Source organism: Ammospiza caudacuta, chromosome Z, assembly GCF_027887145.1.
Source record: "Ammospiza caudacuta isolate bAmmCau1 chromosome Z, bAmmCau1.pri, whole genome shotgun sequence".
Classification (NCBI taxonomy): Eukaryota; Metazoa; Chordata; class Aves; order Passeriformes; family Passerellidae; genus Ammospiza; species Ammospiza caudacuta.
The window spans coordinates 74,838,258-74,864,067 of NC_080632.1; the positions used below are offsets into that span (position 1 = coordinate 74,838,258).

General features: G+C 40.2%; 1 protein-coding gene across 1 annotated transcript; it reads left to right on the forward strand.

The window, feature by feature from the left end:
- Nucleotides 1–1,825: 1,825 nt before the first annotated feature.
- On the forward strand, nt 1,826–25,756 carry C9 (complement C9). The gene is made up of 12 exons (XM_058824137.1): nt 1,826–1,919; nt 7,293–7,410; nt 8,158–8,305; nt 9,598–9,745; nt 11,404–11,542; nt 13,096–13,314; nt 16,345–16,585; nt 17,952–18,080; nt 21,173–21,351; nt 21,561–21,789; nt 22,500–22,679; nt 25,344–25,756. Exons 1-11 carry the CDS (start codon nt 1,834–1,836, stop codon nt 22,658–22,660), a joined length of 1,797 nt encoding a protein of 598 aa, XP_058680120.1. The 5' UTR covers nt 1,826–1,833; the 3' UTR covers nt 22,661–22,679; nt 25,344–25,756.
- The last annotated feature ends 54 nt before the right edge of the window (nt 25,757–25,810 follow it).

Below are 25,810 nucleotides of genomic sequence, written 5' to 3' on the forward strand. Positions count from 1 at the left end.
CTCACAGGGTTCTGTAGCTGTCTGATGTCAAAGGGGCTTTCTGTAACTTCTTGCATAGGACCTGTTCAATGAACGCTGTGCCATATTACAATATAAAAATCTCAAACTGATTTAGTGAAAACCATCACTAGAACTTTGGCTGCTCAGCCTGAGCTTGTTGCTGCTAAAGATGCTTTCTTGCTTCTTTCTGCAGGACTGTGGGAGCTAAGTACTTAGATTGCATTGCACTCAGAAGTTTCAATAATTCAGCTTGTATATTCCAGGTTTGCAGATCTAAACTGGTGCTGGAAAATCTCAGTTAGAACATCTTGTGTTCAGAAGAAATTATATACTCCTTTAACAGAGATAGATTAAAAAAATAATAAATCCATTAGCAAGCTGCTGGTTTAGACTTTTCTTCTTATTTCTAATATTGTTTGATGGTTAAGGGGTTAAAAACAACTCATTGCAAGGGATTTGTTGTCCAGCTTGAAATATAGGTCTTAAGAGGGTTTACAGAATCTCAATGGGGCTTTTTTTGGGTGTGTTTTGATTTCGTTTTGGGGGGTTTTGGTTGGTTGGCTTTTTTCAGTTTGTGGTTTTGTTTGTTGTTTTTTGCTTTTTTATCTTCTTGACTGCATGGCAATATATAACTTAGTATTAAAAATAAAAGGACAGTTGACTGCCTTAATGCCAATATGAAGGAATATGTTTACCAGCATTTGAGTTAGGGATTTAAATCACTGCTGTTCATATTTTGAAATGGCCGTCAGGATGTTGTGCATCCGGCTCACCAGGACCTCCGACAAGCTGGCCAAAAATGCTTGCTGGTCTGCTAGCTAACTTTGAATAGCTGCTTACTGAGTCTGTCTTAAAGAACCATGAACTGTGACAGCAGTTTTGATAAAACAATACAATATTACAAGTGTCTGTGTCTTGCATTCTTGCCTAACAAATTAGTTTATTGTAACTGGACTCATCAAACTGGACTGAGGCTGCAGCAGATGAAGATTTCCTTAAGTGAAATAATCCAAATCAAGGGGGAAAATTTGCCTGCCCTACTTCCCTCACCCTGCCACAAAAAAAACAGGGAATAGAGAAAAATAAAACTGCTTCTATTGTATTTTTCAATTACCCATAGTAATTTGGAAAATCTTTACCTTGGATTATTATTTTAAGATTGTATCCAAATATGTAATTCTTAACAGCTAAACAGAAGGTTATTTATGAGTGACTTGTGACTGTGTCCAACACATGATGCCTTAAATCTGGATTACAGCAAACCACTAAAAAGGAATGCTCTTCTAAAGAGCTGGCTTGTGGTTTGGATTTTTTGACAGAGTGAAAGCTAAGAGTTTTAGTATCATTTAAGTCCACAAAAATAATGTGTCCTTTTATATTGGCTGGGGGAGGAATAAAAGAAGAATCTTGGGACTTCAGTCCTGCAGTACTCCAAATGAGGATTCCAAAGATGTTATGCACTGAACTTGCTCTTGTAAACAGCTCTGCTTTAGGAACTATTTGTTCTTTACATCAGTCACAGTTACAGCTTTTTCACTAGGCAGTTAATGGCTCCTTTACATAACGTCTTTCCTATATTCAAAAGGTACTGTTAAACAAAATTGGTTTATTTTTAACCTTGAAAGTTCTTCACAGTATTTCCCATTCAGGGAAAAAGTGGAATTTTCTGAAAAGTGGACTTTAGAGCACTTACAGTAAGGCAGTTTTGGGCAGTTACTGGCATTCTTCAGTACACACTGCTTTTTGTTTGTTCTCTTGGTAATAAATAACTAAAGGACCAAATAAATAAACTACAAATTCAGTCACAATAATTCCAGCCTGCTCACCTACAAAATGAGAACCATGCATGTTATTCTGCAGCTTATAGCCACACTATGCAATGTGGAGACAGTTGCCTCAGTTTGGCAGGAAAGCAGAAGGTAAGTGTTCCTTTTCTTCTGCAGCTGTCTCCACCGTTTCGTTTCTCTGACACAGAGCATAAACATCCAGTGTGGATATTTCTAATGGTACCTTGCTCAGATATTCTATGAAAAAACCCTACTTCTTGCTGTATTTTGAAGAGTCAAATAACGATTTATCTCTTTATTTTGGATATGTGTGACACAGTAAAGGTGCCTGTTGAAGCAGCTAAAGGCATATTTTTGCAGGCAGGTAAAGCTCAGGTACCTTTTTTCTGTTGCATGCTGTGTGAAAATACCTAATCTCAATCTATTTCTTCCTAAAGCTGAACAATTTTGTGCTGAAAGTACTCCTCTTAATATTTAAAATCTCCTAGACTGCCTATTTCTAATCTTTGGAAATACAACTTTTGTGTTTTCACTGCAAGTATCTCTAGGAGGAGAACTGTTGCCCCAGGCCCAGAGCTGGGTAATAATTAGCATTGACTGCGTGATTGCAGAAGGCTGATCAATTGCTTTATTCTACTATATTATATTATACTTGTTAAGAAGCTCGTAGCCCTTACAGACTCTCCAACACAGCTTTGACCTAATTGGTCAATCCCTCAAAACACTATCCAGTGTCCAGTTAGGAAATCACCCTTTGGTAAACAAATCTCCATAACACATTCCACATATGCACAACAGGTGCAGCAAGTGGTGATAAGAATTGTTACTCATTCTTTCCTCTGATCTTCTCACAGCCTTCCCCAGGAAAACACCTGGGCAAGTAGTCTGTTGCCCTCTGTGGGCAGAGAGCTGCTGTCACAGAGAAGGAAGGCCTGGTCCCTATCAAATAGTCATGTGAAAAAAAACTAAAGAGCTGCTCTATCAGAAATTTGTCATTCGCAAGCTGAGCACAGGGACACCTTTCATGAGACAGGGTTGCTCAGAGCTCCACCCAGTCTGGCTTTAAATGCTTCCACGGATGGGGCATCCACAACTCCTCTGGGAAAATTGTGCCAACACCTCACTACAGAAAACTTCCTCTTAACATCTAATCTAAACCTACTCTCTTTTAATCTGTTCCCCCTTATCCAGTCAGTCCATGCTCTTGTATAAAGGCCTTCTGTATCTTTCTTGTACACTCCCTCCAGATATGGGATGGCTGCAGTGAGGTCATTCCTATGCTGCCTCTTCCGGGTTGAACAATCCCCGTTCTCTCACCCTTTCCTCACAGGAGAGGTGCTCCATGCTCTGATCATCTCAGTGGCTTCCCCTGGACTCTCTGACAGGTGCCTGTCCCTCCTGTGCTGGGAGCCCAGGGCTGGATGCAGTGCTCCAGGTGGGTCTCAGCAGAGCAGAGCAGAGGGGCAGAATCCCCTCCCTGCCCTGCTGCCCACGGGGCTCTGGGTGCAGCCCAGGACACGTTTGGCTCTCTGTGCTGGGAGTGCCATGGCTGGGCCATGTGCAGCCTCTCACCCACAGCACCCCCAAGCCCTTCTGGGCACGGCTGCTCTGGGGCTGCTCATGCCCAGCCTGGGCTGGCCCCAGGGGCTGTCCCAGCCCAGGTGCAGCGCCACCACTTGGCCTTGTTAAACCTCATCACATTCCCAAGGGCCACCTCTCAAGCTCATCCAGGTGCCTCTGGATGGCATCCCATCCCTCACAAGTGTCACCAGCACCACTCAGCTTGGTGTCATCTGCTAATTTGCTGAGGGTGCACTCGATTCCTTTATCTGTGTCATTATTAAAGATATCAAATAACACTCATCATCATATGGATCCAAGGGACACCACTTGTCACAGATGTCCCTGGGACTCCAAGCCATTGACCACTAACCTCTGGATGTTACCATAAAACCACTTTCTTACCCATCTATCAGTATGGAATTGGATCCATCTCTCTCCAATTCGGAGAGAAGGATGTTGTGAGGGACCATGTCAAAGGCTGTACAGAGGTTCACAAAAAGACATCCGCAGCCCTTCTCTTGTCCACTGATGGAGACATTCCACCATAGAAGGCCACTAGATTGGGCAAGCACTTGCTTCTTATGTTTTGATGGTTATTTTTATTTTAACATTCAGATCTAAGTAAAGTACAGGTTTAGCATGCTCAGTTAGAAATGGTCCAGACAGAAGATTTGATTATTAGGGAGAATCCACAGCAGGCAACATTGGCCAGCAGCTTGGCCCCCCAGCATACCCAAGGCTGTGGAGCTTAGGATGGTGCTAGCAATTACTGTTGGCAAAGTTATGCTCTCATGTGATGCTATCATGTCTTCAAATTCAAGAGAGATGTACCTTATTTCTTGGTGAGTGATAATTATCAAATCAAGACTCTTTTTTGAGTCATCCCTTTTGTAACTGATGAAGTCAGCAGTGAAGTCTCTTTTGAAGTTATGACTCAACAACAAACCACCAGAGCAGTGTGGCCTGCGGGTGTTTAGACAGTACTGTGCAATCCAAGACAAGGTGCAAACTGTTCTGTGTACTGATTGTGAAATGGCTTTTGCTTTCCAAAGAGTACTCTTCTGTCCCTCAAACCTCTCAATAAAGAATAGCAGAGAAGGTATTTTGATTTCCATGCCCACCCCTGAAGTTCGTGCTCTCCACTGTCACCCTCAGTGGTGTTCTTCAGTAGCTGAAATATTTTTACCTCCTCTCCTATTTAAATTGTGTGACTTAGCATCTATTTCAATGTGGTTCTCCAGTAACACTTTTTCTTCAAATTTAATGTGGAGGTGACAAGTTTGCAAATTTTTGCAGTATCTTGATTCTTGTAAACAATGTTGTTGAATATATGTCCCTTTGATTTCCCAGATAATCTTAATAAAAATGTGGATGCATTAGTGGTGTTTCAGAGTTTAAGAATCATTTGCAATGAGATTTTTCCAATTATTTTTTAGATTTGTTTATCTAACCTCAAGTAAATTCAAAACCCTAAAGCTAAATCTGCAGCAAATCATGTGAACCTCATACAATCTGCTGGAAGGGCCCATGCATGTGTGTACATCATTCAATGAATATTCTTGGTAAAGTTGCTAAATTGTGATTATTATTAATTGCTAATTAGGACTATAAAATGATAGTATCACTTAGATTGGAAAAGGATCTTTCATTATGTGAAAAAATACTGCTACCTGAAAGTCACTCAGAGATTACCATCAGTTTTAGTTTGCAGATAGTTGATGACAAGGCTTCCATTTGCATTAGAGAGTTCAAGTCAGTCTTTTCTGCCTGTGATTTCTACTTTAGACTCTAAATAATGCCTTACAACAACCTCTGGGGAAATCTTTAGGATGTGAAGTAGCTTGAGTTTGATTGTATTTTTAGGCACATGGCTGCTTTCCATGGTTAATCCTTATTGCCTGTAAGGGTTTTGGCTCTATTTTTACAGCAATAATGTAACAGTTCAGAAATATATTTCAATGTAAATTTGTCCAACATCAGAATACTTGGTAATTGCTAGGAATAAGATAACTATCTGCTTCCAGACATCCCATCAGATGTGTCAATGTATCCTATAGGTCTAGCATCTAAGGTTTCTCACTCCTACTGTCTTTAAGGACAACCTGTCAGTCTCCAACCCAAGATGCCAGAACAGAATTGTTACTCAGAGGTTTTCAGTCCTCCATCAGTAAGAAGATGGAAAGGCATCCTGGAGATACAGTAAGGAACAAGCTGATTCTCATCCACTTACCAGGGCAGTAGATTCTCATTTTTTTCTCACTGTTGATGTTACTGTCATGCTGAGTGGTGGGAAATAATGGAAAATTGTACAGGAACTTTTTAGGAATTACTTGCTTAGTATGAGGTACCTGTAAGATGACCTATTTATGGATGGAACAGTTGGTTTTGAAGAGGCTAGGGAGTTACATCAAATTACAAATAAAACCCAGCTTTCCAGAATTTCACAGAATGGCTGAATACATTGAAAAGTCTATGCTGAAAGGAACTTCTGGAGATCTCCTGTTCAAAGCAGGGCTTTTGATTAACTTATCCAGGAGTCCTGACAATAGTGTTGCATATTTCCAAGGAAGGGCATTGTACCATTTCCCTGGGTAGCCTATTTCTATGTTTAATAGCTGTCACGGCAAAATTTTGGGCAAGTCTGTGATCCCCAAGCTGGTTAAGGCTGTATAGCTGAAAAGAGGTAGATTTATTTTCTGAATAACAACTTAGTGCGTATGTAAACTTAAAATAGAATAAATGGCAACAGAAAGTTGGATCTACTGCTATGTCTTTGTTGTCCAAACTGCAAATTTCTTAATCTTATGGAATCAGGTTTCGTTTGTTTGGACTCCTGTGATATTTGTATGATGTAAGGAGGTCAAAGAGCAGAGGGCAAAGCCCTGCCTACAGTGAAACCCATTGGCACCTCACACTGCAGGATCTGCCAACCAGCTGGGCTCAGCAAGGAAGGTCCCATTGTAGAGCAGAGGCAAGGGCCTTAACTTGGAGAGAGGCAGAGAGAATTGCTTCACAGAGAATGAATAATCATCATGTAAAGCCAAAATGGAATAAGTTACTGAGAATAAAAAAGGCAATTCATACTTCAATGCTCCTTTATTCCTTTGCTATTTACCACTGAAGATAAGATCACCACTAATAGCCTTGGCTTTTAAACTTGATATAAATCAAGTTTATGCTATAATGCATCAGTTTTTAATATCTACCAGTGGGTGCTTTAAAGAAACTTGATTTATATTAAGTAATGGCCTTACATGTACTGAGAACTGGAAGTTTGATTGTATTAAAAACTGAGCACCAAGATGACAAGTCACTCTCAAAAAAATAGGCCTAACTGCAGGAGTATTCAACTTGGCAAGCTGAACAGTAGTAAGGAAGCTAAACATGTCTGTGTTTTCTAGCAATGTGAGTTATCCCATTACCAAGTAATACCTTTGTTTATGAGATTTCTTTCAATTCTGGAAGGCATTTATGCTTTTATGCAGGGTTAATAGCAACACCATAAAAGTCAATTAGCTAAAATCACTAACATGTATTGAAGTGCTACATCCATTTGAGATGTGCTGCTGTGTGTGAGTCTTTAGCTTCACATATTGGGGACCACAACCACTCTCTGAATAGGAAAGCACAGATATTTTCTGTGTGTTATCGCTTCTTTCTCTTCAATAACATGACCCACCAGAAAAGCATTTGTATGCACAAAGATCTAAACAAGGAGGAAAGACCTGGCTTATTAAGTCTTCGAAGTTGTTTTTAATGTAATTTTAAACCACCAAAGAATTTAAGATTAGGCAGCTGTTGATAAATCTGAGTACTGCTATGAAAGTGAAACAGAAATCAGCTTGAAGGTGCTTCCAAAATATTAGTCTATGGTTTAAATACAAACTTACATGTGATTTTAGTATACTGCCCAGGACTGCACTGGAATGTTTTCTTTGACAGCTCTTCAGAAAAAGCCTTCCACAGGGGAACAAGGGAATTGAATGCTCCATCTCCAATAGATTGCAAACTGAGCAGCTGGAGCGCGTGGGGGCCCTGCGACCCGTGCACCAATCAAAGGGTAAGCTGAACTTGCAAGTCTTTGTTCCAAAGTCACAACCAAAGGGATATCTGTCTGCCTGCTGGTTATCAGAAAGTGTCAGATTTCAGCTCTTAATAATGTATGTTCATGATTTGATGAAACCCATAGTAATGTCAGATTTGAAGCCATAGACTAAGAGAATACTACAACCAGTTGTGAAATACTGCTCAAGTGTTCTCATTTACAAAGGTTTTTTCATAGAAAGTATCTATGAAAAACTTTCATAGAAATTATCGATGCTTAAAACTTTATTTTTCAAAACATCCTTCCCTTTTAAATAAAAAAAAAAACAAACAAAAAACTCCACAAAAAAACAAAAAAAAAAAAAAAAAAAAACCAAAAAAACCCCACCACAATTTCTTTTCCACAGAAAATTGTTATTTTCTTAGGGGAGTTTCTTTCAGGGCTTTAAAACATCAAAAATTGGAAAACATATATGAAAACATATATGAAAACGTATATGAAAATATAAATGATTCATTTCCACACTATTTAGTAAACTATATAATGAAAATTAGCATCTTTACATACTATCTAAGTGTTATTAATCATAATTATTATTTCAATGTTATTTTATTCATTAATTTTGCCTGTGGATTTTCAACAAAAACTTCACCAAAGGTGTTTAGTTTTGAAAAAGCTCTAAGTTCAGCTGGAAACCCATAAGTTCCGGTACAGTTCTCTTTTCTCTCTGAGCAACATTAATAGTGTTATTTCTCTTTCAAGTTTCGCTCCAGACGTATTGAAAGATTCGGGCAGTTTGGTGGAAAAGCATGCCTGGAGGCCCTAGGAGACACACAAACCTGCAAAACCAGCAAAGCCTGTCCTGAAGACCCAGAGCCAAACTGTGGTGCTGACTTTCAGTGCAGTTCAGGTAGGTTTTGCTTTCATGCCATAGCAAGTAAAGCAGTAACTCAGAAACCACATTTTAGTTCTGTGAATAAGTTACATCAGCCTCATGCTAGCACTCAAAAACAGTCCATGGACAGGTGGGAACAAAACCACAATGCCAAAACCACAGCAGCAAAACCCCTTATATAAAACCCCTTAATAAGGGGTACATTCCTCTCATCTTCCATTTTAATTTGCACCTAATTTAAATTCTTCTGTAGCTTCTACTCCATGGTTAGAAGCACCATACTGACCATATCCCTTCTTCTACCTTAACTTGCTACTGGATCACTAGGTTTTACAAAAAATCACCAGGAAAAAAACAAACTAGGACTGAAGGAATCTCAACAGAATGGATGCGGATATTTACCAATCTCACTGGCATGACAGATGCTAGCTGGAGACCAGCATGCACCCAGATGCAAAATAAGATATAAATTTGTAAAGTGATACAAAGGCATACAAATGTAGTGCTCAAGATTCAGCAGAAATCAAAATAAAGTAGGAAAAGTTAATAGTAGTAAAAACTAGTGAAAGAAAAACACAATGATGGTAAATGAATTTGAAGTTCCAAGCCAATTTTTGTATTGCTTTTAACTCAAACACTGAAAAGTGCAAATAAAGCAATTAAAAATTAGAAAGTAAACATTTAACTACTAGTTCACAGAGATTGTGTGGCATTTACAGGTGGAGGTGATGATATCAAAATGTTGATTTATTGTGCTACAGCTAATTTACTAAAGTCTTTAAATCCTGTAGGGAAAAAACAACCATCTTTGTAAAACTACATCATATGTAAACTCGGGAAAGTTACTACTTCCCTGCTGCTTTAGAGCACAAATCACTATAGTTTTGGACACTACATGTCCATATTATTCAAATAATATAGGCCAAACAGCAACAATTTAATTTATTTTGAAAGATTTTTTTGTTGATGTTGAATTGATATTTCCCTGTATTCTCTTAACACAAATAACAAACCCCAACAGACCAAACATTTGAATTTTATTATAGAACAGTCTAGATTGCAATGATTTTCTTCAGATGACAGCAGTTCTCCTGCAATTTACTTTTCTCAGTCATCCCACTAACTTACAAATAACAGGAGTATGCAGGTTTTTTTCATTTGAAAGTGGGAAAGCATAGGATTTTAATCCTTCAGGACAACAGTAGAAATATCCACAGAGGAAGATCTTCATAAAGAGTAGCTGAGGGTGCCATTTAAAGTCCATCTCTACAGAAGTGCATTCAGGCAATGTTTTATTCCTTGACCAGGCCGATGTATAAAGCGAAGACTTGTGTGCAATGTGGATAATGACTGTGGAGACTTTTCTGATGAAGATGACTGTGAGTCTGACCCACGGTCACCATGCCGCAACCACGACATCGATGTGTCTGAAGCTGGCAGGACTGCAGGACAAGGGTATGTAGTAAAAGGGCCCAGTGAAGAGTCTGGGATTGTCTCCAAAGCCAGCTGAAAAAACTGGGTCACAGTGACATTCCCAAAAGTGGAATATGAATTCATGGTAGCATTTGTATCCAGAAATGCTAAGCAGCCTTTGCAAGAACACTTAACTACCATTTTATTTTGTATACTTGTGAGGATAAAACATGCAGTGTAATATGCACTACAGACAGTGTAAATGGATCATAGTGTTAGTAAACAGAATCATACATACATGCCACATGAATAAACTTACATTTTATTTAAATGTAAATTTTATAGGTACATAGATTTGTTTCTAATAATATTTCTTCACAACCAATCAATAATTGTCAATTACTTTGCTCAAATGCGTGTCTTAAAGGGAGAAAATATCTCTTGACTATTTATATAATGGGATACCTTACTGCACAACACTTTATGCACAGTTCAATTCCAGTATTTCATTGTCCACTTCCTGATACTTGTTGTTTACAGGAGCATTCATCATTGATCTAAGTTGAAAATTAATCTTTCTGTTCTCAGACCCTGCTGGATTTCTTTCATCTCTAACAAAAAGAAAACGTGACATATTGTTTACCTACAAATAGAGTTAGAAGGCAGCAATCCAAACTGAACAGAAGATAAAAGTATATTACTGCACCAGAGTGTGTTTAATGAAAATTATACATCCTTTTCATTTAATTTCTTACTCTGCAAGAGCAAAAATGCTGGGGTTTTAGCATGGGGAAGTAAACCAAGCATAAATGCAATTTTAGAAGCTTCTATTACAATCTTACTAAACTCTTGCATGAAAAAGTGTTCTATAGAGATTCAGTAATGACATAATCTGGCAACTTTGATGGCTTGCTTACCACTTTCTACACTCAGAAAGGTGCACATACATTTGCCAGATGTAAATATTGGAAATGCTGAAAAGATTGAAATGTATGAATCATGCACAAAAGAGCAAATAAACTATACAGAATCCTCCAAGGAGTTATTTTTGGAAGTATTTCTTGTACATCAGTATATAGATGCTTAGAGGCATACAGCTGATGTGCCTGCCTCCCTGGTTTTGTAATGGTTTAGATTTCCTCTCTTATACTCCAGGAAATGCTGTTATTCCACCAGGTCACACCCTGCAAGAAGAGTCAATGCTAGGAGTAGCTGTATATTCCTTCTAAACATTTGATGGATGTTGTACAGGCTTGATAAACAAGCCCCTACCAGCAAATAAAGTAATATGAGTTATTAAAAATACATATGGCTGTTGAGATGTACATTTTAAGTCTACAAGGAATGCTTTCTCACAGATGCACTTGTCAAGAAAAAATGTTTTTTCGCACAAATATGTTGATAAGGAAAACTGGTTTTTACCTCCTTTTATGCCTAAGGTTTTCACCATGTTGAAGGTTTTATGTTGTTTATTTGTTTATTTCTCATATATGATCCTTCAAGAACTTTACCAAATATGTAACTAACTCCAGTACACAGATGAGAAGACACAAGAGATGAGACAAGTTCCTTGGATGGAGCAGGATCCAGTTCCACAGCTCTAGTTTCCATCCTGACAGAATACAGCTTTGCCAGTCTACAGATCATGTGTGCTGACACACTCTCTTTTGAGTATAACTTGCCTTGTGTTTCTCTTGTAGAATCAATGTTTTAGGGATGCAGCCAATGGCCAGCCCATTTGACAATGACTTTTTCAATGGTCTTTGTGAGCGGGTGCGCGATGGGAACACACGGACGTACTACCGCAAGCCGTGGAACGTGGCTGCCCTCACTTACGATGTAAGTGTGAATCCTTTGCAAGATGTCATGTGCCTTATTGAATGCCAGCTCCTGGAATACTCTTGGAAGGCTCAGGACATCTCTTGAGCCAGACAGCAGCTTTTCAGGCTCAAGCTTGTGCTAAAGGAAAAGAGTTTATGTTATCATTTACTTTGGCAGTCAAGCTCAGTTATGCCAGACAAATTCCCACGTCTTTGTGCTGCACCTTTGCACAATGAATGGAACTATTTTTCTGGAATGTTTGAAACATGAGCAGAAGAAACGAACAGAAGATGTACAGAAAGGATTACAATACCCAACTTTTACTAGGTAGAAGACAAAAATAAGCTACATTTTCAAGGACATGTAAAAGACTCTGATAAAAAGGCAGACATAATAATACAATATTCTGATCCTACTTGTTTTTTTTCCAACTAGTGATAATTTTCTCTGTCCCATTGGGGAAAAAAAATGTTTTTTTCTTTTAAACTTCAGACTATGACTTTCAGTGAGGTTTGAACACCAAAAATGTTGATGATTGCTGAAAAAATTGTTAGACACTTTTCAGAAATCAGAGCACAATTTTGCCTTCTAAATTACTCTAAGTAGGAACTTGACACAACAAATACAATTTTAACCAGATCCTTCCTGAAATGAGTAAATCTGACCCAGAGATCTCTGGTTATGTTTGGTTATGATGTATAACAATTTTCTGTTGCTAAAATGTGATGTTCTGCTAAACTATAATAAAATAACTGGATTAGTTATTATTTGCTGTAATAAAAGAAGGCTGAATCATAATTCTGACTTATCTCAGAAGTCAGGAGCTTTTAGCAAATTTTAACTCTATTTTAGGAAGGAGAGACTATTATTCCTCACACAGAGTCATAGAATCTCCTGAGCTGGAAGGAACCCAAAAGGATCATTCATTCTAACCCCTGGCTTTGCACAGGATACTGCAAGGGTCACACCTGAGAGCATTTTCCAAATGCTTCTTTGAGCTCTGCCAGGCTGGTGCTGTGACCACTTCCCTGGGGAACTGTTCCAGTGCCCAACCACCCTGTGGGTGAAGAAACTTCTTTAATATCCAAACTAAACTTCCCGTGGCACAACTTCAGGCCATTCCCTCGGGTCCTGTCACTGTCCCCAGGGAGCAGAGATCAGTGTCTGCCTCTCCTCGTCCCTCACAAGGAAGCTGTAGACACTACAAAGGGACTGTTGACACACATAAATTACTTTCACAGTGTTACATGCTGAAATTTAATAGTCACTAAATTATTGTCACTGCAGCTTTCTGTTCACTTTTGAACCACTGAGCTGATCCCAATGAGGTAGTTTGCGGAGGGAGTGCTATTTCCATTTGTTTTGGTTTAAAAGAAAAAGGAGCTGTAAGAAAATGCATTGATATGTTCTGTAAAAAGTAAAGCTTTAACATGCTACATAGATTTTTCAACTACTGCCTGTTGTTTTCTCATACAACCTTTTCTCTATCTTTTCTCAGACAAAAGCAGACAAAGATTTTTCAACTACTGCCTGTTGTTTTCTCATACAACCTTTTCTCTATCTTTTCTCAGACAAAAGCAGACAAAACTTTCTCATCTGTGTACTACCATGATCGTGTGAAAATGTTACGAGAGGTTTACATAGAAAAACAGAAACATTTTAGTGTTGACACCTCTCTGAAGTACACACCTACTGATGGGAGCAACAAAAATTATTCAGAAGGAAATTTCAAATATGACTACAGAAAAAATTATACTTTTAAGTCCATCCTGCAAAGCTACACAGAAAGGGTGAGATTAATTCTTCTAAATGTTTCCATGTAACTATTTTACAAATGGTACAGTTTATACAGTGTTAGAATTAGGCAATAATAATCTAAGTATTCTAGGCAGCTGCTGCTTTTTTAAAAATTTTTTTAATTAAATACTGGTGACAATAGGGTTAAGATTTCAGACACAGCCAAATGGCAACTCAAAGTATCTTCTTTTTCCCACTGTTTATATTTGACTAGCAAGCACCCTTATCTTCATCAGGGCTTTGGTGTTAGAAAGGATCAAGATGTCTGGTCTCATCCTGATTAAAGAGCAGCTCTGAGCTAGTGCAATGTGGGCAAATTAGATCAAGTCCTACGATGAAAAATTGCCACTGAGTAGGCCTATACTACATAAACACAAAATAAATTTTAGGAATAATGACCAAAAGGTCAAATCTCAGATATGTGGGTACCTGTGTACTAATACACTAGCCAGGGCTATAGGGAACAGGCACTAGCACTGGTACAAAGATAATCCACAGCTTACTAGCTTGCTGGCACAACTTAAGTGAGTGCTAGTTCTCATAAGCAATGCCCATCCTGCACTTCCCCACAGCATGTTCGAAGGGAATGTTGTTGCAGACAATCTGGAGAAAAGAAAGCCCATTTTGGGATTGTGCATAAGCCATACCTCTACCTGCCCTTTGAAACAGTGAGATGACCCTACCCCATTTTATTTGATAGCAAAGTAGCCTTAGCATTTAGTGAGGTCAAAATGAAATAGCTCACAAAAAGTGATGTTAGACATGCTGTTGTTGAATCCCAGGCAGCAGATAAGCCCCAGGCAGCTGCTGCTTCACTCCCCCACCAGCAGTCTTGAGGAGATAATGGGAAGGGTAAAAACAAGAGAACTCCTGGGTTGAGATAAAGTTTAACAGGAAAACAAAACCCATGCACACAAACAAAGCAAAACATGGATTGTGTCACTGCTTCCCACAGGCAGGCAGGTGTTCAGGCACCTCCAGATAAACAGGGCTCTATCACGTAAATTGGACTTGGGAAAACAAATGCCATCACTCCAAAACATCCCCCCCTTTCTTCCTTCTTTAACCTGCTTTATCTACAGAGCCCAATGTCATAAGGTGTGGAAAAACCCTTTGGATCAATTTGAGTCACCTGCCCCCCACCCTCCCAAGCAGCCCCAACCTCCTTGTCAGCACAGCAGTACAAAAAGAAGAAAAAGTCTTGGCTGTGTGTAAGCAATGTCCAGCAGTAACAAAAACATCTCTGCATTATCAAACCTGTGTTCAGCAAAAAACCCAAACATAGTCTCATGCTAGCCACTGTGAAGAAAATTAACCTTTTCCTCAGCCAAAATGAGCAGAACACATTATGGCCTAATCCAGCAGCTGTGTGCTAATGGAATTAACTGATCAGGTTACAATTTTCCACACTTTTTGCCAAGGTCTGTGACTACAATATGCCACCATATACAAGGCATATCAACTCCATAGAGCTGAAGTACACCATGTACAAGGAATACTAGATTTGCCTCAACTAATTAATGTTATCAGGTTTGTCAGTCTTGTTGCCTAGGGCCTATTCAGAGCTCTGGAGGTTGAACAGATATAAGGGAAAGCTAAACTAAGTTTTATCACTGATTAATTGAAATAATGCTGAAGACAAAGATCTGCACAATAAAGATAAGCTGAACCCAACATTGCCTTTGTACCGGTATGAGTTTTCCTGCTATGGAAACAAACCATTTAAACCTCAAATCATGAATCTTCACAGACATAAAAGATCAAGCTCTATAGCTCAGGGGGTTTTAATGTCTGCTTATAGTCTAGTGGTTTGTGATAGGAGCTTTGGACTCAAATCCTTGCTGAGAGATCAGTTCAGAGAATGAGTCACAACCTTTCACAAGAAGAGTTCTATCACTGCAAAATCACAGGGCTCCAGGGTAGTGGAGTGAAAGTCCCTGCATGAGAACCCTCCAGGGCCCACCTGAAAGTTAAATCCTCCATAATCCTGGAGGTGTCTGGAGGCACCTGGCGAGAAACTGTGTATGCTGGTTGGCAGGAGTACTGCACCTACGAACATTTCCTCACAGTGATTTAGGTACCTGAAGATTTCTGCCAGTCTTAAGCAGCATCTGAGTCAGCAGTTTAAGATCCTTTTAATGGTGCTGGAAAACATAATGGTCAGGAGCAAGGTCCCTTTTTCATACCTCCTATTGGGCACTACTATTAAGGGAGTCACATTAATACTGCAAATAATAATGGGGTTTAGAAGGCATGTGCTCCCTTAGACTCTTAAGTACAACTATTTCACGAGATTTTATTTCCCAAGTTATGGGCAGTAGCTAGGTCCTAACTTAGAATATGATATAAAATCACCGTGAGTGAAATTTACAAAAATATCAGTTGTTAGTTCTAGATTTACAATGTATGTATGGCTCAAATACATAATATGGAGGTTTTTTCCCTCATTAATTTTCCTTTTATGATGTTGGTTTGGAGTTTTTTGCTTTTAATTGGAACTGTACTCTTCTTTCTAACAGTGAGGAGGGTTTTGTTTTTAGTTGGAGCTGTGCCCTTCCTTCTGACAATCTGAGAATAACAGGGAAGTGGTCCAAAAAGAGAGAGAACTTAGGTCTGCTGTGACTATAAACAAAGAGGAAACTCCATCTGACCTGAGTGGGCAGCTTCTGCTATTTAGCAAGCCATGCAGAACTACTTTTCAATGTTACAAAAGTCAGAAAGCCACTTTTCAGTAGGTATCGGGCTTCAAGACACCTGTTGTCAAATAGATCACAAAGGGCTTGCTGAAATAAGGGAAGAGTTCTAAATTGGAAGAACTAAAATAACTCTCTTGCTGGCTCCTCAGTTTAGATCAGAGAGCTTTCTAATTGTTATAAAACAAATTTGTCCTGTTTCCACACTGCTAGATTGAATGCCATGTTGAAAAGTGCTGCAGCTTCTTTACAAGTAAAACAGAATAGATTTTTGTGCTGTGCTGCATACCAGAATGGCACTCTCTTCTCCTTTTTTCTCCCTGCATTCAGAACCAAACCTTTCTGCACGTAAAAGGACAGATTCAGCTGGGAAGGTTCCAAATTCGGAGTCGTGATGTTCGTCTCACAGACAGTTTCCTTGATGATTTAAAATTTCTGCCCGCTGAATATGACAAGGGGGAGTATTTCAAATTCCTAGAAGACTATGGAACTCACTATGCAGTCTCTGGAACTGTAGGAGGAAAATACGAACTTGTTTACGTGCTGGATAATTATGTTATGTCTCGACTAGGTATGCTTTCTGTTGGCCTTGCTACAACCAAGTTCCCACACTTTCAAAGAGACATGTGATGGTAGATCTGTGTTTGTAGAAAAATACTGAGAAAGTGCAGATTAGTGCGTGCTGCTTGTGGCACACCAGTGAGATTACAGAATTATGAGAGATTACAGAGAAAAGAGTCAACTTCATAATTTACAAAACTATTTGAAATCTCTGTTTTAAGTCTGTGACTGAGGGGGCCAAAGAAGCCTTAAACAAACCTCATGAACACACTAGCAATAACTGCATCGTTCACAAGAGATCTTGTCCAAAGATAAGAAAACCTGCCTAAACCCTAAATCCTGTTTGGTAACTTTTTGTGGTACAGTCACTCTATGAGTATAGTGGTGACAAAAAGCAAGGAATAAATGGAAGTGCTTTCTAGAAACCACATGGAGCATGTGACTGTGTTGAAATTGATTTCATAGCTGTCAACATTCTCACCGGAATATTCCATGCCCTCATTAAAATAGGAATGTGGAAATTTAATCTTCCCTCATGGGCAGTTCAGATATATGTGAGTTTGTGCTGGATTAAAGTGATCACATGGGAATGAAATGAGAAAAGACAATTCTCACGTTGATTTTGGAGATCAGAAAATCAGTACCTGATGCTTGCACCAGCAATATCAATATTACTATAAAATATTCAGGCAATGAAAAGGGACACGGGACAAATATGTCAATTTCATTTCCCACTATTAGTCTGTTCATCACCTTGAGATTGTAGTTCTGGACTTTTTAAGTCCCAGTTTTAAGCAAAATTCTTTCTGAATACAGTGCTGAAGTGGCAGATGATATTGGGTTTGGGTTCAATAAAGAGAAAGGAGATGTTGGAAACAGTAGTGGGTAGAGGTAGATTAGAACTAATGGAAAAAGCATACTTTTAAGACATCAGTGGCCTTGATTAATTTTATGGGGAAAAGGAGTGGAGAAACATAGTTGAGGTTAGAAGAGAGAGACTGAGAAAATTCAGTAATTTAGCATATAAAATTAGTAAATATTGAGCAACTGCAAAAGACAAAATTTCAATATTATAAAAGGAAAAAAATTGTTCCTAAAGGAACCATTTTCTTGAACCTGCTTTCAACTAGATAAAGAAAAGCAGAAATCCATTTTTTGTATTTTCCTAGTCACTACAGATCTTACCTGCATCTGGTCAGGCATTTCAATTACAGTCATCCTCATATTCATTAGATAGACAAAGAAAAAGTAAAAGATAAATGGTAAGAAGAAAGCCACAAACATTTCCAACAGGCCTGAAATGTATTCTGTAAGAATAATAATATCTTGTTATTTTTGCTTATTCAATCCATCTAATTACCTATTTCTATTCCCAGGAATCACTGTAGAAGATGTAAAAAAATGCCTTGGCTATCACTTAGATGCCAATATTGCATATGAAAACATACAAGCCAATATTAATGTTGATGGTGGTAAATGTGAAAATATTCATAGGAAGGACAAATGTAAGTATATTCTTGATTTACATTACATCTTTTGCTTAAGAAAAAATAGCACCAGCTGCTTCCCCTGAATAATCAATATAGTTATTACTGTCAGGGGAAAGACAAATCCAGTAGAGCACTACAGGGGAGGTTCACATTTTTCCATGCTCCCAAGTCAAGAAGGCCTGAGACTGTGTTCCCAGCCTGCACACACATGAACACCAGCATGATGCATACAAACATACACAGATCACTGGCCACAAATAAATACAGGCAAAATACAGACAGTGCTCAGGTAAACACAAACGGCACAAATGGTTTCATCTTTTTCTCCTCTCCATTTAATCAGGGGGAAGTCTTTCAGTGGGCAATATCACAGAATCACAGGAAAGTTGAGGATTGGGAGGGTCCTCTGGAGGCCACCTTGTCCAAGGGAACACACGCCTTCAGTCCCCCCACAATATTTATATATGACCAGTACAGATAACTTCAGATAACCTTAAATATCCAGCCGAACCAACAACTGCATTGTTAGCCTCTCCTGTTAGCAACAGAGATACATAACACCAGGCCCACAGTTCCATTGCTGGTGCAGACTCTCTGATGCATACCAAGACACACACACAGACTGAGGATGTCTCCAGGGACTGGCCTTAGGGGCTCAGTCGATCCAGCAATTGTCCCTTGGACCATCTTACCTCCAGTTGCCTTAGACAGAAGTGCACTCATATGAGAAAAGATCTCAGTCAAACCCAGAACTGTGAGGTCTCTCCAGTATTTGGCCTAGAAACCCAGTACCCAGCTCCTCCACTTGTCTCACTCTGGAGACATAAAAGCATAGAATGGTTTGGGTTGGAAAGGACCTTAGAGATGATCTAGTTCCAGCCCATCATTTTGGAAAGGGGTTCAACACAATAGATCAGGCTGTCCAGAGCCCCACCCAACCTGGCCTTGAACATTTACAGGACAAGGCACAGTTTCTCTGGGTAATCTGTTCCACTGCTTCCCTGCTCTCTGAGTAAAGAAATTCCTTCTATCATCTAATCTAAATCTCCTCTCTTTTAGTTTATAATCACTCTTCCTTGTTCTGTCCGTATCTAACCAAGTGAAAATATTGCCCTCCTCTCTCTTTATAAGTCCCCTTCAAGTACTTGAAGACTGCAATGAGGTCTCCCCAGAGCCTTCTCTTTTCCAGGCTGAAAAACCCCGTCTCTCTCAGCTTGTCCCTCATAGGAAACATCTTCCAGCATTCCATCCATTTCTGTGGCCTCCTCTGGACTTTCTCCACAGGGTCCACATCTTCCTTGTGTTAGAGACCCCTGAAAGGAGAGCAGAGGGGCAGAATCCCCTCCCTGCCCTGCTGCCCACGGGGCTCTGGGTGCAGCCCAGGACACGTTTGGCTCTCTGTGCTGGGAGTGCCATGGCTGGGCCATGTGCAGCCTCTCACCCACAGCACCCCCAAGCCCTTCTGGACAGGGCTGGTCTCCACAGGCTCTTCTCCCACTCTGTGCTCAGGCCTGCTGTTGCTTGACCCAGGTGTAGCACCTTGCACTTGGACCCGCTGAACTTCATAAGGTTTTCGTGGGCTCACCTCTCAATTTTCTCTGGGTGTCTCAGGATGGAATCCAATCCTTCTGTTGTGTTAATGGCTCAGCTTTGTGTCATCTGGAAACTTTCTGAGAGTGCACCTGACCCCACTCTATCGCTGATGAAGATACTGATGAGAATCGGTCCCAAATAGAGCCCTGAGGGACACCACCCATCACCAGCCTCCACCTGGACGTAGAGCCATGACCACAAACCTCTGACTGTGCCCATCCAGCCAGTTGCTTGCCCACCAATAAGTCCACCCCTCAGGTACATATGTCTCCAGCTGGGAGATAAGGCAGTCATGTGGAACTGTATCAAAGGTCTCACAGAAGGCCAGATAGATGACATCTGCTGGTCGTCCCTTGCTGACTGCTGCTGTCACTGCATCATGGAAAGCTACCACATCTAGGCCGCAGCAGCAGCTGCTCTGGTAAGTGGCATGGCTCCCATGCCACTTACGCTATATTCACCTGCTAGTCTGGCTTGACACCCTGGCAGATGTATTGTCACTTGCTCTAGGGCCTGCCACCACAAACACCAGTTGCTTATCAGCCCTTGTCCAGCTCTAGCTGCTGGCACACAGGGCTCTATACACATGCATGCACACAGAATAGAGTCCCTTCACCCTAGGAAAGAGTTCGAATGGAATTTAATGGTAGGCCACGACAGACTGCAAAGATGAAGGACAATACACAGCACAGCAGCTCACAGATCAGTCATTTGTCTATATGCAATCAGTCTCCTTTTCTTTGCCTTTCTCCCTTTATTTTCTCAGGTTTGCTCCTCCCAAAGCCACCTTGAACTCCCCTTATCTTTTCAATGGCACTCCTGTAAATATATGCAAAGAATTTAAGTTCATGCAATCACAAAATGCCATTCTTTGCATCCAGAGAGCCCTTCCATTGACTGATCTTGCTGCTGATTCATCCTCAGCCCCATCCTACGGGGCTAATGGCTCTGCTGGAACAGGCCTGGGAGGAGTCGAAGCAGGGGTTCCCTTTCTCTGGTTACCTTGTTTGTGTTCCCCTGCCTGTCATTGTTGCCCTCAGCTCCTCATAAGTGCCTGGAGATGGGCTTTGTTTCACGTGGGATAAAAATTGCAAAAGGGAAGGATATTTACTACTAGTGCATAAGAGGGAACTATTTTCAGTGCTCTGCTCTTGTATTTTAATTATGAAGCAAAAGCTCCTACTATTCTAATTCCTGCCCTTTTTTGGTTGAGCTCAGGGGATACAGTAGAATTACTCATTATCTTCTGCTCGACATCAAAGGACTGTGATCTCCATAATGTGTCTCAGTTTGTCCTATCCTTTCTTTTCCTTCTAGAGTTTTCTAATTTAATTGCAAAATTAAAGATTTCCTCCCACATAAGAGGTATAAGCAAAGAGATATTGAATTCTGATACAACCAAGAGTTCTCTCTATAATCATTTTACAAAGAGGAACAGGCTGCACTAGCTGTTCTTCCAGATGCATGGACATTAAACAACCTGCTTCACCCTCTTTTTTTTTTCTTTTCTGCAGCAGAAATGAATGATAATGCTGTCATTGACGATGTCCTTTCCTTAGTTGAGGGAGGGAAGATTGACTTTTCAGTTAAAATCAAAGAAATGTTACTGCGAGGAGCCAAAGCAGTTGATGTAGAGGATTACATGGAGTGGGCTAAATCTTTGGTTGATGCTCCAGTAGTGATACAGCAACGAGTAAGTACAGGTTCTTCAAAGCTGTGGCTTTTTACAGTTTGAAAGCTTTTGTTCTATGATCGAGGGGAGATTCCAAGTTTATAATCAACTTTCACACATTGCCTTTATCTTAACTGTTTCTTCAGATTTTTATTCCAGTGATGGTTATATCAAAAGGATTCAGAACTTTGGAAGTTCTGTGTTATGCATGGGCTTTTTTCCTTCTACAGCCTTCTCCAATATATACACTTGTTCCAGTTAAGATGAGAGATGCATATTTAAAGAAACAAAATCTGGAAAGGGCAATTGAAGACTACATTACTGAATACAGTGTGTGCAAATGTGAGCCCTGTAAAAATGGAGGCACCCTTGTACTGGTAGATGGAATCTGTACATGCCTGTGTTCAAGTTATTTTAAGGGAATTGCTTGTCAAATTCCCAAATCTACATTAGTGAAAGGTGAGTAAATACTCAAATTAAACTAAAATGAACATATCTGTTTTAACAATATGCTGACAAAATGAGCCCTCGTAAGAACACAGCACTCCTTTATGCCTGCTGCTGTCAAATACATGTGGAAGGTAAGGTAAGTTGCTGGGTTCTTTCCATAAAGGGGGCACTCTAATTAAAGTTCATTGTCCCACATATATTACTGTGTCTGGGAGTGACACAAAATTCATTTAAGTACAGAGTATTGAAGCCTGGTGCAGTACTGGTAAACCAATTTCAGGCAAAAGCAATCTCACCAAGTCTTAAATTATTTTGTCTTCAGTTTTCTGCAAAAACTCAGTGTGTGCTAGCACATGATCATGTTTCACAATTACTGTGCTAGTTTAATATTAGGTCGGGGGAAAGGGAAAAGAATGCAGTTCCACAACTGACAACGTAAAAAATTTACTGTGCAGTAAATTCATTCTCTGGGGCCAGGTTTTTAGTGCACAGGTGCCCAAAATGGACTTCAGAGCTTGTTTCCTAGCATGACAAAAAATGTTGAAAGTCCAGGGTTCTTAAGCACTGCCACAGACAAATGCATTTTTAAATGTCAAATCTTTGTGATGGGTTGTGCTCAGGAGGCTGCAATGATGTGCAGAATCACCAAAACTGAGTTGAGTCATGGTCTACCTTGAAAGAGGTGGATGGCCTAATCCTGTATGATGTCTTCATTCCAGTTGTGACTGATGGAGGCTGGAGCTGTTGGAGCGCCTGGTCCACCTGCATCAACGGAGAGAGCACTCGAACCCGCCAGTGTAACAATCCTGCACCAGGACCTGATGGCAGGCCATGCCAGGGAGAAAGCATTGAAAAACGGCCCTGTGAAGAAGGGAAATAGTTATGCTCCTCAAAACCAGGTAAGCAGCCTCTTTAAATATGTTACTGCAGTTTAGAATAAATGCTCAGCCAATATTTGGGGCATTTCAGAAATGCAGTTGACTAAGTGATGGGTAAGTTCACTCACACATTTCACTAAAATCTGTGATTTGAAACTACCTTTGATCAACCACTGTGTATTGGATTTATGAATAGTTAGATTTGTATTTGAATGTTTTGACAAGTAATGTTATATTACAGCACTCAGGATTAGAATAGAATTCTGGATAAGAATAGACTAAAAATACAGTTCTCAAAGAAACCAGATTTCATCTCCAGTCAGACTACCCATCAAAAAGCTTATGTCTTAAGGAGAGGGAAGCGACTTTCCAGGAAAGAAAATATTAAGACAGTTTAGAAGACTGAAGTCTCTTACTTGATAAACAGAATGCTGAAATCCAACAAAGCTAGTGTTGGATTTTCAAAGCAGATTTGAAACTTTCATTGAAAGAATATGTACATATCTGGAAGGACAGATATAAGTAGTACAAATTAAATAAACCAGCAAGAGATAGATTTTAAACAGACTGCAGACCTATCCTTCACACAATGGGCATATCAAAAGTAAGTATGCATTTTAAAACCTCAACACAAAAAATAGAAGGTTATTAAAGGTAGATAATCAGTCTCACTCAGGAAGTCTCTCAAGAATCAATTTTTGCAGGATTGGAAACTATTGTGGCTGGCCAGTGCCAGGAGGAAAGGGACTGGAGGTGCTGGTTAACAGCCACCTGGACACGAGCCAGCAGTGTGCCCTGGTGGCCAGGAAGGCCAATGGCTCCTGGCCTGTGTCAGGAACAGTGTGGCCAGCAGGAGCAGGGAGGTCACTCTCCCCCTGTACTTGGCACTGGCGAGGCCACACCCTGAGTGCTGTGTCCAGTTCTGGCCCCTCAGTTTGGGAAGGACGTTGAGACTCTTGAGTGTGTCCAGAGAAGGCAGCGAGGCTGGTGAGGGGCTGGGAACACAAACCCTGTGAGGAACCACTGAGGGAGCTGGGGGTGTTCAGCCTGGAGAAGAGGAGACTCAGAGGTGACCTTATCACCATCTACCACTCCCTGAAAGGTGGCTGTGGTCAGGTGGGGGTTTGGTCTCTTTCTCCAGGCAGCACTGGCAGAATCAGAGGACACAGTCTTGTGCTGCACCAAGGGAAATGTAGGTTGGATATTAGGAAAAAGTTTTTTATGGAAAGAGTGATAAAGTACTGGAATGGTTTGCCTGGGGAGATGGTGGAGTCAGCATCCCTGGATGTGTTTAGAAGAAGATTGGATGTAGCACTCAGTGCCATGGTTTAGTTGAGGTGTTAGGGCATGGGTTAGACTCGATGATCTTGAAGGTCTCTTCCAACATTGTGATTCTGTGATTCTGGGAACATATGACTATGTGTTTCCCTACTCCTAGGTCAGTATTATTGCCCTCTTATTAAATTTGGGGTATGAAGTTCACCTTTGCTTGATTCAATGAAGCTGGTGTTATTAAAATAAAAACAAACCTCATAAGCAGCTTTATTTTATTCCTGCACCGTATCATCAACATTTACTTCTTCAGCCATGAGAGCAAACACCACAATGATTATTCACAACACGCACATTTCACCAAAGTTTCCTCTGCTATGGCATAGGAAAAAATATTACCCTTATTAATTTGGCTTCTGTGGGATCTCAGCACCTCAGGATGGAGGTGCAGAGAGGCCGAGACCACCCTTGGGGGGCTCGGGAATCCTGGAATGTTGCCAGAAGTGTCTGGTGGCAGGATTTCGATCCTACACAGGAGATGAGACCTGTATGAGGACTGGGAGGAATTCACTGGGTGAATGGTGAAGGGATAAGTTAGTTAAAGTGTAAAACACAGGGTTTAGGATTTTGGTACAGGGGGGTCTAAAGAAGTAAGATGGAGGAATTGGGGCGTGTCCTGTCCTTCTTCTTCTTCTTCTTGGCCTCCATCTTCTGTGGTGGTGGTGGCACTTTGGGATTGGTTATTACTAAAAGTGCACCGGTTAATAAGGGTAGAAGGTATTGGGGAGAAATGATAAATATTGTACACGTAACTTAGGGTATAAAGATAAGTGACCGCCCAGGGGGCTCGCAGTGTGCCCATGGCTGACTTGCTGTGCAGACCTCTGTCGGGCTGAAAGAAAATCTTTTAGATAAACAATTAATAAACACCGAGACCGAGACAAGATCAGAAGTCTCTCCTCGTCCTTTGAAGCGTCGGCTCTTCAAGGCCATCTCTGGGCCTTTCCAGGCCACCTAAACAGCTCACAGAAAACCTTACAAGCCAAAACAGCCGAGAAACCGAGCAAATGTCATCCCTGAGCTATCTCTGTTCATAAATCAGGCGAAGAAAAACATGAAAATTTACAGGCTTCTTCACAGAATCATACAGAGTCTCAGAATGGATCAGGTTGGAAGGGACCACAGTGGGTCATCTGGTCCAATCTCCCTGCTCATCCCAGAGCACATGGCACACAGTTATGTCCAGATGGTTCTTCACTACAATTCTTTTACAATACTGTCATATTTGGGACACAATCAAATCATGACCTTAGTGAACTATGAGAGTAAAACTTCCTTTAAATTTTGACCAAATAGATATGCTGTAGCTACCATCTTGTATCACATCTTCACTATTTTTCATCTTTTTTTCAGAAAACATTAATGGATTCTAAACCAGTTCCACAAATCACAGTTTCTGCTGACCAGCTAGCTACACCAGGACACTGTAATGGCATGATTTAAAAGTACCTGAAGCTTAAACGATCTGTAATCAAAACAAAGTAATAAACTATAAACATATTAACAGAGATGTGCTGATACAGTAGCTGTGGTCAACCTTTTATTTGTCTGTTGCTATCATTAGAATATGAATATGCCATCTTTGTTAGTCAATGGAGTGTCTATTTATGATTTTTCGTTATTATTTCTAGCATGTTTTCAAACTGATTTTCAAGAACTCAAATCCAGCACAATTATAAGAATAATGTATATAGCATCATTTGCTTGACCGTATATTGTTAGAGGAGAACTTTGAAGAGTCATTATCTTCAGCAAAATGCCCTTGGAGATTTATTTCAGCCCTATGTTTTACCGCTAATTCATGGCACGGATCACCAGGA

What these genes read in the sequence shown, in the direction of transcription:
- C9 (XM_058824137.1), top strand. Translation starts at nt 1,834, where the DNA reads ATGAGAACCATGCATGTTATTCTGCAGCTTATAGCCACACTATGCAAT. An exon ending in GTTTGGCAGGAAAGCAGAAG is followed by an intron (nt 1,920 to 7,292) that starts GTAAGTGTTCCT and finishes TTTCTTTGACAG; the next exon opens with CTCTTCAGAAAAAGCCTTCC. An exon ending in CAGTAGTGATACAGCAACGA is followed by an intron (nt 21,352 to 21,560) that starts GTAAGTACAGGT and finishes TTCCTTCTACAG; the next exon opens with CCTTCTCCAATATATACACT.